This window comes from Nomascus leucogenys, chromosome 20 (genome assembly GCF_006542625.1).
Source record: "Nomascus leucogenys isolate Asia chromosome 20, Asia_NLE_v1, whole genome shotgun sequence".
Lineage (NCBI taxonomy): Eukaryota > Metazoa > Chordata > Mammalia > Primates > Hylobatidae > Nomascus > Nomascus leucogenys.
In genome coordinates, this window is record NC_044400.1 from 9,138,567 (window position 1) to 9,158,059 (window position 19,493).

The 19,493-nt window shown below is 37.3% G+C and overlaps 1 protein-coding gene across 3 annotated transcripts in view; it reads right to left on the reverse strand.

Annotated features, from left to right (window-relative positions):
* The window catches only part of KYNU (kynureninase), a 146,681-nt gene extending 127,452 nt beyond the window's left edge, over positions 1–19,229 (reverse strand). Inside the window, exons 1-3 of one of the 3 annotated variants that reach the window (XM_030801229.1) lie at positions 19,127–19,199; positions 15,183–15,266; positions 11,567–11,754 (exon numbers count right to left, since the gene is read on the reverse strand). In XM_030801229.1, coding sequence (XP_030657089.1) covers positions 11,567–11,735 — 169 coding nt within the window. In that variant the 5' untranslated portion in view covers positions 11,736–11,754; positions 15,183–15,266; positions 19,127–19,199. Of the gene's footprint in view, positions 1–11,566; positions 11,755–15,182; positions 15,267–19,126 lie in introns of all 3 variants that reach the window. The other 2 variants (XM_030801228.1, XM_030801230.1) reach the window with 2 other exon arrangements.
* Between the last annotated feature and the right edge of the window lie 264 nt (positions 19,230–19,493).

Below are 19,493 nucleotides of genomic sequence, written 5' to 3' on the forward strand. Positions count from 1 at the left end.
AGGAGAATGGTGTGAACCCAGGAGGCAGAACTTGCAGTGAGCCAAGATCACACCACTGCACTCCAGTCTGGGTGACAGAGCAAGACTCCATCTCAAAAACAAAACAAAACAAAACAAAACAAAACAAAAAAAAACTTGATCATTTCATATTTTATTAGGACTTAGATACTGGTCTATCACATCAGGAGCTTGAACAAATACCAGTGCCTGGGTTTGAGTCAAAAACTCTAAATTTTTTGATGTAGGACTCTAATATAGGCATATTTTTTAAAAAAAATCCCCCAACCAATTCCTTATGTGAACTCACTTCAGAAGGCCTGGCATTTAATTTACCCATTAAAAACAAAACAAAAAATAAACAAAAAATGAGACTTCTCAATTTAATTAAATTATCCAAGGTCACAAAGGTTGCTTACCTTCAACTTACTACAGCATAAGTTTACTGTAATTTAAGATTTAAGTTCATTTTAAATATTTTAAAATTTAATGATAAAATACATATGAACTCAAAACTTTCCAATACTTTTCACAGATGAAACATACAGAAAATTACATTGTTTCCCATTTGTAATAAAATTAAAAAGCTACGTTAGGACAGAGGTGAAGGGCCCAGTCCAGTTCCCCCAAGGGCTAAAAGAATAAAAATCTCAGCATACTTCTAACTCCCAAACACGCACATATACAAACACTCAATAAACAAACTCATATTGAAAATCAGGTGTAAATTTAATAGAGAAACTACCTATATTTTCCTTAACCTTTTACAAATTGAAGAGGAAACCTAGAAGTAACGACATGTTTTGATGGAAAAGCAAAGGTAACATTTTTAATGTTTTTTTAAATGGCTCGTCTGTGTAAAGAATATTTGAAGTACTGAGAGACAGGACTAGCTGGATTTTCTAGGCTGACTAAGAATTCCTAAGCCTAGCTGGGGAAGGTGACCACACCCAACTTTAAACACAGGGCTGGTAACTCAGCTCACACCTGACCAATCAGGTAGTAAAGAGAGCTCACTAAAATACAAATTAGGCTAAAAGCAGGAGGTAAAGAAATAGTCAAATCATATATTGCCTGAGAGCACAACAAGGGGACAATGATCGGGATATAAACCCAGGCATTCAAGCAGGGAGTGGCAACCCCCTTTGGGTCCCCTCCCATTGTATGGGAGCTCTGCTTTCACTCTATTAACTCTTGCAACTGCACACTCTTCTGGTCCCTGTTTGTTATGGCTTGAGCTGAGCTTTTGCTCACTGTCCACCACTGCTGTTTGCCGCCGTTACAGACCTGCCATTGACTCCCACCCGGGTCCACCACTGCTATTTGCCACCATTGCAGACCCGCCATTGACTCCCACCCCTCTGGATCTGGCAGGGTGTCCGCTGTGCTCCTGATCCAGCAAGGCGCCCATTTCTGCTCCCGATCGGGCTAAAGGCTTGCCATTGCTCCTGCACAGCTAAGTGCCGGGGTTCATCCTAATCAAGCCGAACACTAGTCGCTGGTTTCCATGGTTCTCTTCTGTGACCCACAGCTTCTAATAGAGCTATAACACTCACCGCATGGCCCAAGATTCCATTCTTGGAATCTGTGAGGCCAAGAACCCAAGGTCAGAGAACAAAAGGCTTGCTGCCATCTTGGGAGCGGCCCGCCCCGTCTTGGGAGCTCTAAGAACAAAGACCCACCGGTAAGAGTATCAGTATTCCCACTGATTAATTTCAGCATTGCAAAAATTTAAACATTTTTTCCATATAATTAATGTTTATTTTTGGAATATTACTAGCTGGGTATTTGAGTTTAGAAGGAAAAACTAGTTTGTAACATATTTCGCTTTATAATAGTTTTTTGAAGTAAATATTCATTGTTTTTAATACCATTGAATTTAAATTGATTTTTTTGTCCCTTGAACTAGGGAATACGACTTCCTACCTTTCATATTTCAGGAGAATCCTAAGACATAGCTAAGGATGAAAGCTCATCAAAGTTGTGGTATGTGATTTAGGAGAGCGTTTGATGCTCAACAGCTACTGTGGAAGCAAAGTCCTGGGATTGGCTGCAGCAATTGCTAAGATCCTGATGACAATTTTTTGGCCTGGAAGTATGAAAAAAAAAAAAAGAAAAAGAAAAGAAAACATCTCTGTGGAAGCTAACTTCTATGAGAAATGTATGGTTTGTTGGTTTTGAAAAGAATTCAGCTGTGTGCAGTGGCTCATGCCTGTAATTCCAGCCCCTTGGGAGGCCAAGGTGGGCAGATCACTTGAGCCCAGGAGCTGGACACTGAGCCTGGGAAAAAAGTTTTAAAAATTAGCCAGACATGGTGGTGCATGTCTGTGGTCCCTGCTTCTCAGGAGGCTGGGGTGGGAGGATTGATTGAGTCCAGGAAGTTGAGGCTGCAGTGAGCTCTGATGGCACCACTGCATTCCAGCCTAGATGACAAAGAGACATCCTGTCCCAAATAAATAAATAAATAAATGAAGATACAGAGAAGAAAAAAGAATTTACATTTAACGTATTTTCCTCCATATCTGTATGTAAAGATAATACTCTACTAAAAGGCCAGGCGAGTTTAGAGGTTTTATTAGAATGCTCTCCTGTTTAGATATCGTAGGTTAAAATTTTAACATATTATGACTGTTCATTTGAGAAACTTAAGTGTTGCTTATTTTTTTTTAACCAAGAATTTAAGGAAAAAGAAGAAAAGCACATCCCTAAAGATATACAATGTTTCTGCAGATTGGTGAACCTGAAATTGTTGCTGATTGTATTATAAGTAGTAATAGAAAGCATAAAGATTTCAGCTGTGTTTGTTTCATTTGTGCTTTGATTATTTGGATCTCTGGTATTACCAAGAAAATTACAAGCATCTAATATGAATTTGTTGGGTGACAACTGTCTAATTATAAAACTTTCCCAGTCTTAATAATTGTGGTACTAATGTGATTTCTTTGTTGTGTTGTTGTTGCTGGCAATATTGAATTGAGTTTCAGCAATTTGGAATAGTGCCTAAGTGGGATTTATGATTATGTCCATAAATCTGTGACCAGCGTCCTCTGAGGAACTAGGTTACATTTTATTAGCAGACAAATAATCCCCAGAACTGAAAAATGCCATGAAGCAAATGAATGTAACTGGCTTTTAAAGAACACTCCAGCAAACAGCAGCAGAATAAATACTATTTTAAATGCACATGGAGAGTCATTAAGACAGACCATTGTCCTGGGTCAAAAACAAACCTTAACAAATGTTCTCTAACCACAATAGAATTAAACTACAAATCAATAATAAAAAGAAAACTGAGAAATGTTCAAATACTTGGAAATTAACACACTTCTAAATAAATTATGGGAGAAAGAAGTCTTTAAGACTGATGGTTGGGTGAGGAGCTTTTAGACATGGTAACTAAAGCACAATCCATAAAAGAAAAAATAAATATACTGTGCATCCTCAAAGTTAAAATCTTTTGTTCTGTGATGTACGCTAATAAGAGAATAAAAAGATAGCTACAGACTGTGAGAAAATATTTTCATTATCATTTATTCAACAAACAACTTGTACGCTGAAATGCAGAAAGAACTCTTAAAACTGAAAACATGATTCACGCCTGTTATCTTAGCACCTTGGGAGGTCAAAGTGGGAGGACATCTTAAAGCCAGGAGTTCAAGATCAGCCTGGGCAACAAAGTGAGACCCTGTCTCTTAAAATTAGCAGGAGATTTGCTTGAGCTCAAGAAGGTCAACGATGCAGTGAGCTATGATTGTACCACTTCACTCCAGCCTGGCTAATGAAACAAGACTCTGTCTCTTAAAAAAAAAAAAAATGCTCCATAATCCCCAAAAAACAAAACTCAACAATTAAAAAACAAAAAATCCAATTAAAAAAAGTGGTCAAAATATTTGAGCAGACATTTCTTTAGAGGATGGATGGTACATAAGCTTATGAAATGTTTAATGCTTAAGTTCACTAGCCATTAGGAAAATGCATATAAATACCAAAATAAGATACTTATACAAACATATGTGACTAAAAAACAAAACAACAAAAAACCTGGTAATACCAACTGGGGGTGAATATGGGGAACAATAGACATTCCCACACATTACTGGTGGCAATGCAAAATGCAAAATGGTACAGCCGCTCTGGAAAAGTTTGCCAGTTTCTTATAAAGTTAAAAATATACCTATAATATGATCCAGCAATCAACTTATAGCATTCTAAAACAGGACTTGACAAACTGTGGTTTGAGTTCCAAATCAAGCCCATGACCTGTTTTTGTATGGCCTGAAAGCTAAGAATGTTTTTACATTTATAAATGGGAGAAGAAAAACTAGGAGAAGAAAAAGGAAAAGAAGACGAGAAAGAATATATGAGGCCTGGCAAGGTGCAGTAGCTCACACCTGTAATCCTAGCACTTTGGAAGGCCAAGGAATAAGGACTGCTTGAGCTTTGTTCAAGATTAGCCTAGGCAACACAGTGAGACCTCATCTCTACAAAAAGTTAAAAAATTGGCCCGGTGTGGTGGTGCACGCCTGTAGCCCTGGCTACCCAGGAGGCTAAGATGGAAGAATTGCTTGAGCCAGGGAGATCAAGGCTGCAGTGAGCTGTGATTATGCCACTGCACTCCAGCCTGGGTGACAGGGCAAGACCTTTTCTAAAAAAATAAAAATAAAAAAAGAATACATGAGACCTGTCAAGAGTGAAATATTTACTATCTGATCTTAAAAAAATTTAGATAAAAAATTTACATTCACACAAAATCCTGTACATGAATGTTAATAGTAGCTATTCATAATCACCAAAATTGGACACAGCTCAAATGGCCTTTAGTGGACAAATGAATAAACTACTGTAGTCCATTCTTAGGGTAGAATACTATTCAGCAATAAAAAGAAACACTTCATTGACATAACTTTGCTTAATCTCAAAGGCATTTCCTTAAGTAAAGGAAACCAGTTTCCAAAGACTAAATACCGTATATAATTTCTTCATATGATATTCTGGAAAAGACAATAGGGATATAAAATAGATTTGGTGTTGTCAGGGATTAGAGGTATAGTGGAGAGATTGGTTACAAAGGGCTAGCATAAAGGAGTCTTTTGGGGGTTATGAAATTGTTCTATATACTGAGAGAAGGTGTGTTTATGTAATTCTATACATGTGTTAAAACTCAGACTGTACAACAAAATATTCCAATTTATGGAATGTGTATTTAAATATTAACAATATCAATAATAAACTCTCCTGATGAACAAGTTATTTCATACTTCTGTCATTAGGAAAGAGAATATTCTACCAATTCTTCTTAATGGGGGATAAGAGCAGATCTTAGGATGAAATTAAAAAATAAAATGCTGGGAACATAACGGTCCAGCAGCACTTGTTAAATAGAAGTATGAACAGAAAAAGGAGTGTAGTGACAGGGTGTCACTATGTTGCCCAGGCTGGTGTTGAATTCCTGGACTCAAGTGATCCTCCTGCCTCAGCCTTCCAAAGAGTACTACTGGGTTACAGGGGTGAACCATACAGTTGGACAAAAATAAGCAGTTTTAGCTGTCTGGCTTAAATAATTGAACTATGGCATTAGTTTAAAAAAGAAAACATATATTCTTCCATCTCTCTCTATATATGGAAACATATATATTTTCATTTTAGACCTATTTTCTATTAACATATTTTCTTAAATATATTTTAAGTTGTGGCATTCACATACGTTAGACCAGATCCACAGGTTTGGGTCATTGAATAAAAAAGAACCTGGAGTGAATTTTAGGTAAAACTTCAGAAGCTGATACTCAAACACTGGCTACAGAAAAACTGGTTAACCCTAAAGAAGGAGTTCCTGAAAGGGGGTAGGAGGCAGTTTTCCCAAGTGCTGGCAATGTTATGTTTCTTGATCTGGGATCTTGTTACACAGAGGTGCTCACGTTGTAAAATTTGTAGAAATGTATGACTTCTGCATTTTAGTAAAGAAAAAAGTATATTATCTTTACTATTATTCAGAAGGTAGTGAGTGAAGATTTTTTTGTGTTGCTATGTAGCTCGTAATATTAAATTTCCTGGTGGTGTGCTGAGGAAATATTCATGTCCTTTTCCCAATAGGGATGCCCCATACAAGACTATGCTCCCAACAAGCTTCTTGGACTTTGAATATAATTCCTATAATTTCAGGAAGAAGATGGAGAAAAATGTAGGATCACTACAGTCTACTTGCACACACTCCTTAGATACTCTTATCTAATTTTGAACCCATTAGTTCTCTCTGAGGTCTAGATTGATGAGCAGTGTGGCATCTGAGGGAGAGACACTTTGTATTTCGAGGATTCCAAAAGAGATTTTCCACGCCTTTGTGGATAAAATTCCTTGAGGAAAGAGTTCATATGACAAGACAGAAAAGACAAAACGTTGTCCCAGGCAAAGGTGAAAGTGTACTCTCCTTGTAAGAATCTTTCTATTCCCAGTCCTTTGTCCTGTGGCTGAGGTATGCCTGGTATCATATTGCCCAAAAATATGGAAAAGTTGGTTGGGACCTTGAGATTTCTTTGTAAAATCTCAATCTGGATAATGTTGACCTTAGACATTGGGGCCAATATATCCTTAGAGAGTAGGGAAAGATTGTCTTTAGCAATTTGCATTATCTTAGAATATTGGGTTCCATGAGCTGAAAAAGGTGGGAATAGACAACAAATCCAGCATGGACTCTGCTTGGCTGAAAATCATATTTACCTCTGTTGTCTGTCTGTTTGTCTCTTTTTTTTCCCATACCATCTTCTCAATGCACAATCATATTCAAGCCCCCACCTTCCTTGAAAAAAGCATTCATTCATTTCCTTTTTTTCCTTGTTATGTTTCCTTCCACAGCAAGGTTTCTTGGAAAAGAAGCCTAAAAATCTCATTTCCAATACTTTACTCCTTCAATGACATCTAGAAATACATAGTTTCCCTGCCTGTCATTCCAGTGAAGGTGTTAAAGTTAAGACAATTTAATAAAGCTCTCCTGACTACTAAAATGAAAGGCTTATACAGTCTCTGTGATAGCTGATAATGGCAAGCCCTCTGATTTCTTTGAATATGTCTCTTCCCTTGGTTTTAGAACACGACACTTTCCTTGTTCTTCTGTGTCTCTGGCTCTTTCTAGAGTTCTTTCTTTGTCAATGCTTAGAATTTTGTTTCTACCACCTTCTTCTCACTTAAGTATGATGCCAAGATAATATCATCCATACCCACAGTTTCAACTATTAACTAAATGCTGATGACTGTCAAATTTCTACCTTCTAACTAAACTGAACTGCTAGTTGTACCCTACATGCATTTCATTTTTCCTTTACAGAAATAGAGTTGTTAGCTTTGCATGTGGCCATCAAGAACAAAAATTGTGTTTTAGACTCAGTCTTCTTTGCAGATAGGCAGGGCCATGACCAAACACTGGCCCAGGGGGCTTAGGTCTATACATGTGTTAAAACTCATGAGGCAAACTGAAACCTTTCTCAAGGGAGAGTGCACACGCATTATTTGTCTTTTCTTCTTTGTCACTGCCTGCTTCTCACTGCTTGTAACAGCTGCCACCTTCTTGGACTCGGAGGTCAAAGCCACAGGTGACAGGGCAACAAGAGATAAACAAACAAATGAAAAACTAGTTTCTCTTTCAATGAATAACTTGTTTTGTTCCAAAACAAGTTAATTATATCAGTGAATATCACCACTATTCACCTAAAACAGAAATTATGGCTCATAGTATGCCTCTCCTACTACTAAATCAGGTTAATTTAATGAGTATTTCATATATTTATTGAATATTTTCCTTTACCTCCACTTCTATTACATTTACTTCTTCAGACTTACTGTTAGGTACCCACACGCACTCATTTACTATTCACCCTATTATACCAATCATCCTAGTACCCTGTATTCCCTATTCCATACCTTATTATTTACTATTTACCAATACCCAGCTTTTTACATGACATACTTTGATCATGTAAAACTATTCTTAGGGATCAAAGCAAGTATGCTTTCTCTTTTGTGTTTGCAAATGCTGTTCCCTCTTCGTGATTGGACGTCACTCCACTCTAAGATCTGCCTAGGTGACTCCCACGCATTCACAGAGAAAGAAGACAGTTCCTACACTCAGGGAGCAGACAGTCCAATGCCAATGAAATGACAAGATTACAAAAATGTCCACTAAATGCAGAATTTAAGTAACATGAAAAGCTCCCAATATTGGCCAGGCATGGTGACTGACACCTGTAATCCCAACAATTTGGAGTCTGAGATGGGCAGATCACTTGAGCTCAGGAGTCTGAGACCAGCCTGGGCAACATGGTGAAACCCTGTCTCTAACGAAAATACAAAAACTTTTAGCCGAGTATAGTGGTATGCATCTGTAGTCCCACCTAATTGGGGGGCTGAGGAGGGAGGATTCTTTGAGTTCAGGGGGGTGGAGGTTGCTCTGAGTCAAAACTGCACCACTACACTCCAGCTCGGGTGACAGAGTGAGACCCCATCTAAAAAAAAAAAAGTCTCAATGTCTACAAAATTAAACTTTTAACTAAGGAATGCTCTTAATTGTTTTCTTATGCAAGTTAGAGATTTATCAGATTATCAAAATTACAGTTATAAGTACATGTCCTTTTATAGCTGGATAAAATCTTTTATTTAACACATCTTTATCTGTTGTTGAATAAAAGATTCTAGTTTATAGAGAAAAGTATGCTTTCCTATATTTCATGCACTGATACCTCATATCTGTCACAGCCTTCTAAGCCTAAAAACAGTTGGGTTTAAGAGGCTCTCTATTACGTTATATGGAAGCCCTGGAGACAAACTAAAGCATGACTGTTTTGCTATGCCAGTTGCATCTGAATCTAAACAATTACATGGTCAAAATTATAGAAGATCTTGTTTGGATAACTTTAAAGGTTATAAGTACTTACTAAAGTCTACTAAAGTTGGGTGTCAATTTACTGATCTCTCTCCTGGATGTGTGGTAAGATTGAAGGAGAGGATTATTTGACTATGAAAAGAATAGTGAAAGGAACACCTTTTTTTTCTCCAAATATAGCTTAATAGTAAAAACATTCTTTGAGTTAATAATCTTCTATATAGATCAAAATAATGGCAAGTTCAGTAGATTACTGTTTGCCCAGGCTAGAGGTAAAAAAATGGAATGAAGAAATGTTCTAAAATTAGATTATAATGGTAGTGTAATCATATGCAATTACTAAAAATTATTAAATTGTATACTTAAAATGGCTGAATTTTATGGTCCATAAATTATACTTCAATTGAGTGATTTTAAAAAAGCAAAAGCAGGATTAAGTCAAGATACATGGGCTAGCAGTCACAATATTTGGAACCCATTTCTGGTTCTGCTATTAGCCGGCTATATTGACTGGACATTTTCACTTAAAATCCCTAAGATACATGAGAGAAGGAGTTTATATCCTTAAGAGAAAAAAAAATAAAACATTACCACTTATATTTATTTTAGTTTAAAATTAAATGTATACATTAAGAGCAACTTAAGACAAAAAGGAAAGCAATGACCAAGGAGTTTATGACAACAATCTCCAATGATTGTCTAAGAACTGCAAATTCAAAGAAGAATGGAATAATTTTTTTTATTATCTAATGAGCAAAGATTCTTAAAACTGCTAATCCTGCCTGGCATGGTGGCTTACACCTGTAATCCCAGCACACCGGTAGGCTGAGGCGGGAGGACTGCTTGAGTCCAGGAGTTTGAGACCAGCCTGGCCAACATGGCAAAACCCTGCCTTGACAAAAAATACGAAAATTAGCTGGGCATGGTGGCACACACCTGTAGTCCCAGCTACCCCAGGAGCTAAGGTGGGAGGATTACTTCAGCTTGGGAGGTCAAGGCTGCGGTGAGCTGAGATCACGCCACTGCACTCCAGCCTGGGTGACAGAGCAAGACCCTGTCTCCAAAAAACAGAAACAAAAACAATCCTAGTGATCCCCAAAGTCAGTGAGGCAATTGTCTTCACTGTTGGAGGAAATGTAAATTTGCACAGCTTGTTTCTGGGATGGCAGTTTGACACTCTGAAAAAGATTGTCTTTGTCTTGTGTCTGTGCAAAAGCCTTATGGGGCTATCCAGTATGCTTTCAGAAATTTAGGTATAAGGATGTTTCAAACAGGAATATTTATGATTTTAAAAATTTTAGAAAGATATCTTTCCACATGTATGCCTTGCATTTCTCTTGCTTTTCTTTTTATTTCTTTCTTATCTCTTCCTTTTTTCCTCCCTTCTTTCTTTCCTTCTCTCTCTCCCTCCTTTCTTTTCCTTGTCTATTGCTCAGCTGTGCTCTTTAGGACAATGTTGAACATAAGTACAAAAGCCGATTGAAAATATTTTTGACCCCTTTGTCTGATAACATCTCAGGCACCATCTAAGAATAGAAAACGAAAGTATTTATTTTAATAAAATTTATATTAGAAACCCAGAGAAAACATAATATATAGTAGAAAAACATCGAAAAAGTACAGGCTATGCCTGTAGACTTTCTTCAAGATTAAAAAAAAAATCTCATACTGGGAGTTGTGAGCCTTTCATTTGTTCAAAACTTGTTTATTTCTGTTCTGTTTTTCATTGTTCAGAACTGCTAAAGAAAGTTTATTTTCTTGATGTTATGCTAGTCTCCAAAAATAATAATTCTATAGGTTGCTGGGTACATAGTTGAAGACAAATAGGTGTTTTTAACATTTGTTACATAGTATATATTAGCGTTATACAAACCAGACATCCTAAAATTTTGTTAGCTGAACTTCATGGCTCCTGAGAACTGTATACCCAAAACTGTACCGTATTTAATCTGAATAAAAATGGAATCGGACTGTTATAAAGGATGCGAAACCCAGTTTGGTAGACTAATTCCATTCAACCTGGAAACCTTTTTTATTAATGTAAAATGGAGTAAAGCTAAATATGATGAATCATTTTTTATTGTTATACCTTTGCTACTTATGTTTTATTTTTTTAAATGACTTCCTCAAACCCAGAACAGAGTCAGATTACTACATTATTTTAAAATGTAGTATGTATTTGTTGGGCATTTGTTGTTTCTTTTCTTGGTAACTCACACTCACCATCTTTACAGCATGCAAAGATGGCTATTCGTATAACATCCGTCCTAATATATCCAGGTCACAAAATATTTTCTCTAAGACAAACATCATATTATTATAAACTAAGTGCCAGAATATAAGGGCTATTCTAACATTGCATGCTAAAATAATTGCTTTGAATCCCAAGTGCTTAGAGAACAAGTAAATGTATCTGCCTATAATTTTCAATCAGTCACTCAATTGTTCAGAGAAGTAGTTGACAGTATAAGTACCCTGTATGTATTTCATTCAGAGGAGGGGAGAAAACAGACAATGTGAGGCTAAGGTAGGCTTACAGGTTTATTGAGAGCACCAGGGATCTTCTGCTTTTCAAACATAATTGCAACGGCTCTATTATGTAATAGAACAATGATTTCCAAAGATTATATAATAAACACATGCAGTAGCAAAAATAAATAAATAAATAAAACTTAAAAACCTTCCCAGCATTCTTACCTGGAGGCAGATCCCGTATTTTGGGAATATAAAAGCACTCCCTGAAGTGCCTCAGCTTATCTTCCTCATCTAGGTAGAGAGCCACCCTCTCATCCGTTGGGTGGCATTTGAGTTCAGCCGCAACGCGCTGCACTGTGTCAGCTGGCAGCTCAAGAGATGAAGGCTCCATTACAAGTTGTTCTCTAAAACTGAAAGAGAATAATAAAACATTATCTAGCCACCATAATTTTCCTGTAGAAAATGAGCCCTTTAGGTAATACACCTTTTGTTTTCACTAAGACTCCCCTTTCCCCAACCTCAGGAATAATATACTTAATCAACCAGCATTAAACCCTAGGCATGAGTTTTTCTCATATATAAAAAGAAGAAAATAGACCAGGCGTGGTGGCTCATGCCTGTAATCCCAGCACTTTGGGAGGCCGAGGTGGGCAGATCACTTGAGGTCAGGAGTTTGAGACCAGCCTGGCCAACATGGTGAAACCTCACTTCTACTAAAAAAAATACAAAAAATAGCTGGGCATGGTGGCAGGCGCCTGTAATCCCAGCTACTCGGGAGGCTGAGGCAGGAGAATCACTTGAACAGGAGGCGGAGGTTGCAGTGAGCTGGGATTGTACCACTGCACTCCAGCCTGGGTGACAGAGCAAGACTCTGTCTCAAAAAACAAACCAAAAAAAAAGACAAGAGAAACAAAATAATAGTAACTTAGAGATAATGAAAGGACTAAATTAGATAATAGTGCTCAGGACAGAGTAAGTTCCCAGTAAATGTTAGCTCATTCCATTCTTATTATCTAGAAATACGTACCACACTGGTGGCTTCCAAATATATATAACGTCATCACCTTTTCCTCTAGGTATCTTATGAGGAGATAATGGTAAGGATGATCTTTGTCAAAGTGTCGAAAAGCGGCATCCCACTTAGCTTGTCCTTCTCCATATCCCAACTCCACTGTCCCACCCCCAGTGGTTGTTGGATCATGGTTTTAAAACTATGGACATATTGAACCTGAACAAAATTCTTTTTTTGTGAGTGAAAATCATATTCATGGAAAAGGTAACTTTACTTAAAATGTTAATATTTTGTTCCTATGAATACCAAAGAGATTCATCCACCTGCTGCTGTTAATAATTATAAATTTCTTCTTTTGCAACACCATATTTATTATCTTAGAACAAACAGGACTGTGTGATGTTTCTTGAAACCACATTGTATTCTGTTTAATCATCAGGCAACATTTCCCACCTTTCGGAAAAGGATAAATGACAATGGAGATTTAATCACATATGTTTTAAACTTCACCCAAGCTTGTTTGTTTATATTTCTCCTCTCCTAAGTTTGGTTTTTTGAAATTGAACAAAATGATATTACAGGAAATAAAATTCCTTTGGGCTAGTTAGATTTACATATAGTTTTGCTGATTTCATTTAATTTATACAATTATTTACTCTTTCAACAAGTATTTATTTGGTACCTATTATGTGGCTCCCAGCACTGGCAGGACAGCGGTGTATGAGAGAGTGCATAAGTGCCAACCCTTGTACAATTTATTTGTAAAGGAAGAATAGAAAAACAATGTAGTTTCAGACTTAAGAGCTATGAGGAAACAGCAGAGTAATGGGACAGAGTCACTGGAGTGTGGAAGAGCTACCTTAAAGGGTCATGTTCATCTTTCTGAGAAAGTGATAGATGAGAATGTCTACATCATGTGAAGACCTGGACCTGGAGGAACCTGGCAACAAGTGCAAAGTTCCTGGGGTGGAAATGGGCTTGGCTTGTTCAACTAAACACACTAGGGAGGGAAAAAGAGGGAAGGAGGAATGACAAACTGTGATACGCAAAAAGCAAAGGCAGAAGGTAGTCATAAAGGAATTTGGGAACTAGAAAGAAATTTGAAATTTTATAAGTTTAATGGGAAACCATTGGGGAGTTTTGCATAGAAAAGTAATGTGATATAATTTTACATTAAATAAAATCACTTTTCTCTGTAATGAGTTTTAAAAACAATGAGATACCACCTCATATCAGTTAGAATGGTGATCATTAAAAAAGTCAGGAAACAACAGGTGCTGGAGAGGATGTGGAGAAACAGGAATGCTTTTACACTGTTGGTGGGAATGTAAACTAGTTCAACCATTGTGGAAGAGAGTATGGTGATTCCTCAAGGATCTAGAAGCAGAAATACCATTTGACCCAGCCATCCCATTACTGGGTATATACCCAAAGGATTATAAATCATGCCACTATAAAGACACATGCACATGTATGTTTATCGCAGCAGTATTCACAATAGCAAAGACTTGGAACCAACCCAAATGTCCATCAATGATAGACTGGATTAAGAAAATGTGACACATATACACCATGGAATACTATGCAACCATAAAAAAGGATGAGTTCATGTCCTTTGTAGCAACATGGATGAAGCTGGAAACCATCATTCTTAGCAAACTATCACAAGGACAGAAAACCAAACATCACATGTTCTCACTCATAGGTGGGAATTGAACAATGAGAACACTTGGACACAGGGTGGGGAACATCACACACTGGGGCCTGTCATGGAGTGGGGGGATGGGGGAGGAATAGCAGTAGGAGAAATACATAATGTAAATGACGAGTTAATGGGTGCAGCAAACCAACATGGCACATATATACATATATAACAAACCTACATGTTGTGCACATGTACCCTAGAACTTAAAGTATAATTTAAAAAAAAATTTTAAAAAAAGTTGAAAAGGGAGACCGATTAAGGATAACACAGTAGTTCAGGAAAGAAACGGTGGTGAATTAAATTTGGTGATGAGGGCAAAGGTAGAGAGAAGAGTGCGGATTTATTATGTATTTTGGAGAAAAAGTAGATAAGACTGGCGGATAGATTATTTCTAGTTAGGACAGGAAAGGAACTTTCTTCTAGCTTTGGGATTTGGGCAAATATGTGAAATATGATGAAACAAAAATACCTGGGGAAGAAAAATTTTGAGGAGGGAAATTGGAACTCAGTTTAACGGGCTGGTTGTGGTGGTTCACGCCTGTTACCCCAGCACTGGGAAGCCGAGGCAGGGGATTGCTTGAAGCCAGGAGTTTGAGACCAGCCTGGGCAACGTAGCAAGATGTCATCCCTACCAAAAAAAAAAAAAAAAAAGCCAGGTGTGCTGGCACTGGCACGCACCTGTGGTCCTAGCTACTGAGGAGGATGGGGAAGGAGACCAGGAGTTTGAGGTTGCAGTGAGCTAATTGCACCACTGCACTCCATCCTGGGCAACAGAGCATGACTGTTTTAAAAAAAAGTTCTATTTCGGATATATTAAGTTTCAAATAAGTATTGAACATGCAGGTAGAAATGTCAAGCTGGTCATTGGATATTTGAGTGTATAACTTAGGGGAATATTGGATCACAAGATATGTTTAATATTTTTCAATTCAGACTGTACTTAATGCCTAGAACTTCTGGGGGCCCAAACTCACACAGAACTAAAGCTCTAGAATTCAATTCAATCTCCATTCTTCTGCCTCCCTTCACCTTTTACCTTAACTAACACACACAGTGTTTGGCAATAAAGAGTTGCATATCTGAGTGTTACATCATGCCAGTAAAACAGACATTCTTCTTGCACTCTCGATTCATTCTTGTACTTTTTGGGCTTCTTCTTTTCTCAATTGTCAATGGTCTCCACTGATAAGCCATTCTTTATATTCCTAGACAAAGATACCAAGCTTCACCATTGCATGTTTTTTACTTTGATATCAGTCGTGACTCCTAACTGCTTCAATCCATGGTTCTGTACAAAAGCATAGGATTTCAACATCGATGGATGGTGCTTTCAATAGCTGACCATAAGTATTATTTGTCCTCCACATGAAATTTTCTGTTTCTGTGATTCTTCTCATGCCATTTCCTTTGCCTAAAATGTTTTGCTCCCCTTCAACTTGTTTGGATTCTAGCCAAACTTCAAAGACCTAATGCTCTAATGCTTTTTTCAAGAGGCCTGTTAGGATGTCTCAGGCAAAAGTAGCCTGTCTTCCTCTGAACACCAATAACAATTAAGAGCATGCTTATGTACTTTACTTATGATAATAATGCATTCTGCCAGGTACTATATTTATTTGGACATATGTACGGATAGGAAAGATCAAATACATTTGCTATGCCTAAAACTTGATTCTAAATGGCTCCCCACCCATAGCTTTCTGATGAAGGAACCTGCATTTTGAAGACAGATCACTGTGTCTCTACCACATGGCATTATCAATTGCCTGGTCATAGTTTATTAGACCTCTGTTGGACACTTACCCACTAAAGACAATGTAGTTTCATCAAAGATCTGTGAATTATTTGCTATAAAAGTTCTAACCAAACAGTGATGATGTTTAGCTGAGCATATAATCAAATTCTTTCAGGAATCTGAGCTGTGGGATGTGCTTATTCATTCAGTTAGATACAGGAGCTAGAATTTAAAATAATCATAGATAGAAGCTATGAAATGCTAGGGTCTAGGAGGAATACTGTCATAGAATGACTCATTTTTCAAAGTAAAACAGAAACACTGATTGTTAAAGCATGAAAAGCATGAAGTGATTCCAGCAGCAAATAAGAGTCACTTAGTTACACAATGGCAAGGGATTGAACAGCTATGTCTCCTGAAAAGGTGACAGGACAAGCCCATTTTGTGAGTCACTGAATCCTTCATGCAACATGCTATGTGCAAGTCTCCAGGGGACCCATCTTCTTGGCTATTCCTAAAATTCCATGAGATGTTTTTCTGCCTTACTATCAAATTAGTCTTACAACAAACATGTTACTTATGGTAGCTGGACTGAGTGCTGTTCTACCCTACTAAACTGAACTCTACCTGCGGGCCTGAATCATGTTTATCTTTTTAGACAGAGTACCCCTGAATCATGTTTATCTCATTTAGACAGAGTACCCCTGCCGCCAAAGTGGCTGTTCGAGAGAATAAACAAAATTGGTTGATGAATTATTTGACATAATGACATATTACTAGGAGGACACCCTCTCTCATTCTGACCATATGAGAAAGACTTAGACAAACATTTCTAATGAAATTCAGAATCAAGAGAGCTTGCCTTATATTTGAGACTTTCTTTGGGAGGTCAGCCCTTTGAGTTCATTGGAGGTGACTTTAAACTCTAAGTGGGGTTACTTAAATAAAGAAATTAGTTTGTTACCAACAGATTCTGAATAAAATTCAACTTTCCTTATTTTAAAAATGATACTGATTAGTGTCATTCTATCTGTATCTTATTTAATCCTTGTAATAATCCTGAGGCATCAGAGTCCTTTTCCTCCATATTGAGATGGTCTCCACTTCAACTTGTTTGGATTCTAGCCAACCTTCAAAGACCTAATGCTCTAATGCTTTTTTCAAGAGGCCTGTTAGGATGTCTCAGGCAAAAGTAGCCTGTCTTCCTCTGAACACCAATAACAATTAAGAGCACACTTATGTACTTTACTTATGATAATAATACATTCTGCCAGGTACTATATTTATTTGGACATATGTATGGATAGTCCTTTTCCTCCCTATTGAGATGAAAACCTGGCACAGACAGAGTAGAAACAACAGTGGACTAAAAGGATAGCAGAGTGCACAGTAGGGTACTTTACCATGCCTGAGATGCTCAGTCCATTGTGCTGGTCTTTGGCAAAGCCCATGAATGGAATGCACAGAGCACAATTCCTCCTCAAAGCCTTGAACCTCTTACGTTATTTTTCCTTGCATGTTGCTTCCTGACGTGTGTGTGTACGTGTGTGTATTTCTTCAGCTCATTCCCTTTTTCTTTGGCTTCTATTTTCAGTCCTACACTTAAGCTGCAAAGGACCACAAGCTATGTATGAATCGATTTACCTTTTTAATCCATCCTTCCCATCTAGTTTCAGCCAGGCAAAAGTTAAAGTGGCTGGTTCCGCTCCTGGGCCTGTCACACGTGGGGTACCTTGAGATACTTGATGGGCATAGTCTTCCAAATGACCGCACCCTGCCCTACTCCACCACTGTGCACAACTTCGCATATATAGTCTTTAGTTCCCAGAATAGCACAGTGCACTCACTCTAAGGATGCAATTTGTTCACTCATACTAATTGCTGCTTAATTCTGCATTCACCCCAGCAGCTAAGACAATTAGTGTTCACAAGCCATAATGTTATGCCATGTTTAGTTGGCAAATAAAGTGACATGCTCATATTCTGAAAGGAAGAACTTAAATCCAAACTCTTAAAAACTTCAACTTTTACATATTTTACAAATTTTCAAATGTTACATATTTAGTGTTAATTTTATCAAGAAGGGGGACATACATCCATATGGTCTCAGACAAGTCACCTAACTGCTCTGTATGTCAATGTTACTTAAAGTTAAATTTTACTTTCTTCAAAGGATTGTGGTTAAGCTCAAATGACATTAGGTCCTTTATAAAAAGATAAAAGATAGTTTGTAATATTTTTTAAAATTATCAATACCTTCTGATGGACAGCACCAATGTGCCTTTGATTTAGGTTTGGAAATTGTGCTTTCACAATTTTATTTAGACAGCTACAAATTTAAGGTAAAAAGCTTGTATAATAATTAAAAACTGATTGATTTTAAGGAAATCACAGAATTCAGAATCTCCTAGTCACCCACTGATTTAGGGCTACATAGTTAAATAAATGACTGTGAGTGTCTGGTAGTTAATCTTTACACAGTTTCACATTCATGCCTGAAATGAGCAAACTGTACACAGGAGTTCAAAGTTTAGAACCTGACTCAAAAATATGTCGAGAAAATGTGTAGTTTTTCATTAGTAAAGAAAAAAAGAAAAACAATATGCATATTGAGCAAGATTCTTTAAGTATATTATTATGAGAAATGGGTAACATTACTCTGCTACAAGTGTATATTTCATATCTAGGATATGAATTACTTGCTGGACACATTAAGAAAATCAATACATTTGCTTCAATGTTACTACTAAATAACACCCCACTGGCCTCAAAATAAAAGCAGAAAGGAAAAAAGAAAATCTAGCATATTTTTAAAAAGTGTATCAACTTTCTTTTCTTAGGTTTCATAAAATGAAAGGGGAAGAAACTCTGTTGAAAAGTGGGCATTTTCACTTCTCTAAATAAATATTTAATATGACTACTAGCAGCATAAGACAATTAAACTTACCAGAAAACAGCAGACTTAAAATCTGTTTAAGAATATCTTTCCCTCCTCTGGAGTTTGACCTAATCTTACTGCTTAAACTCAAATAAGAACAGGACTAAGTTTGGTTTGTCAAATGTAACCATCTTCAGTGCGCTATGTTCATCAGTTCTTTTCCATTACATTGGTAAAGATCTCTTCATTTCACCCATTCCTAGAGGTGGGGCCTTTAGGAAGGTCACACCATTTTTATTTATAAGAAGAACATGAAAAAAATAAAAAGAAGAGAGCAGCAGAAAAAAAACCCTCTAAAACACTGTGACAAGGATTCTAGCTGACAGAAGTTTCATTTGGAAAAAACATGGAGTAAACATTAGGGTAGAGAGTTTTTATCAGCGCCTCAAGCTTACCAGCTAGGATTCCAATGGAGTGCTTGGCTCCCAGAATCTCTCCAGGAACCTCTCAAGAATTCGGTGCAAATGTACAGGCCAGATCTTAGGGTGAGAAATTCAAAGAACTGCTCAGACTCCACCCAGTGGAGAATTTATAAACATACTTTACTTCCTCTCCCCTAACCAATCTGTAATCTGCAGCCACTGTCAGAAATTTAAGCACCACGTGCTCCTGCCCACCATTTCAAATGCCAGAGCCTCCAGTGAGGGCTTCTTTCTAGAAGCAACTTTGCTCTTTAAACTCAGGTAAACACGCACTTGTCCTTTAACCATATAAATCTCTGACCTCTGAACTGATGAGTTTGTCCTAGAGCTAAATTCCAAA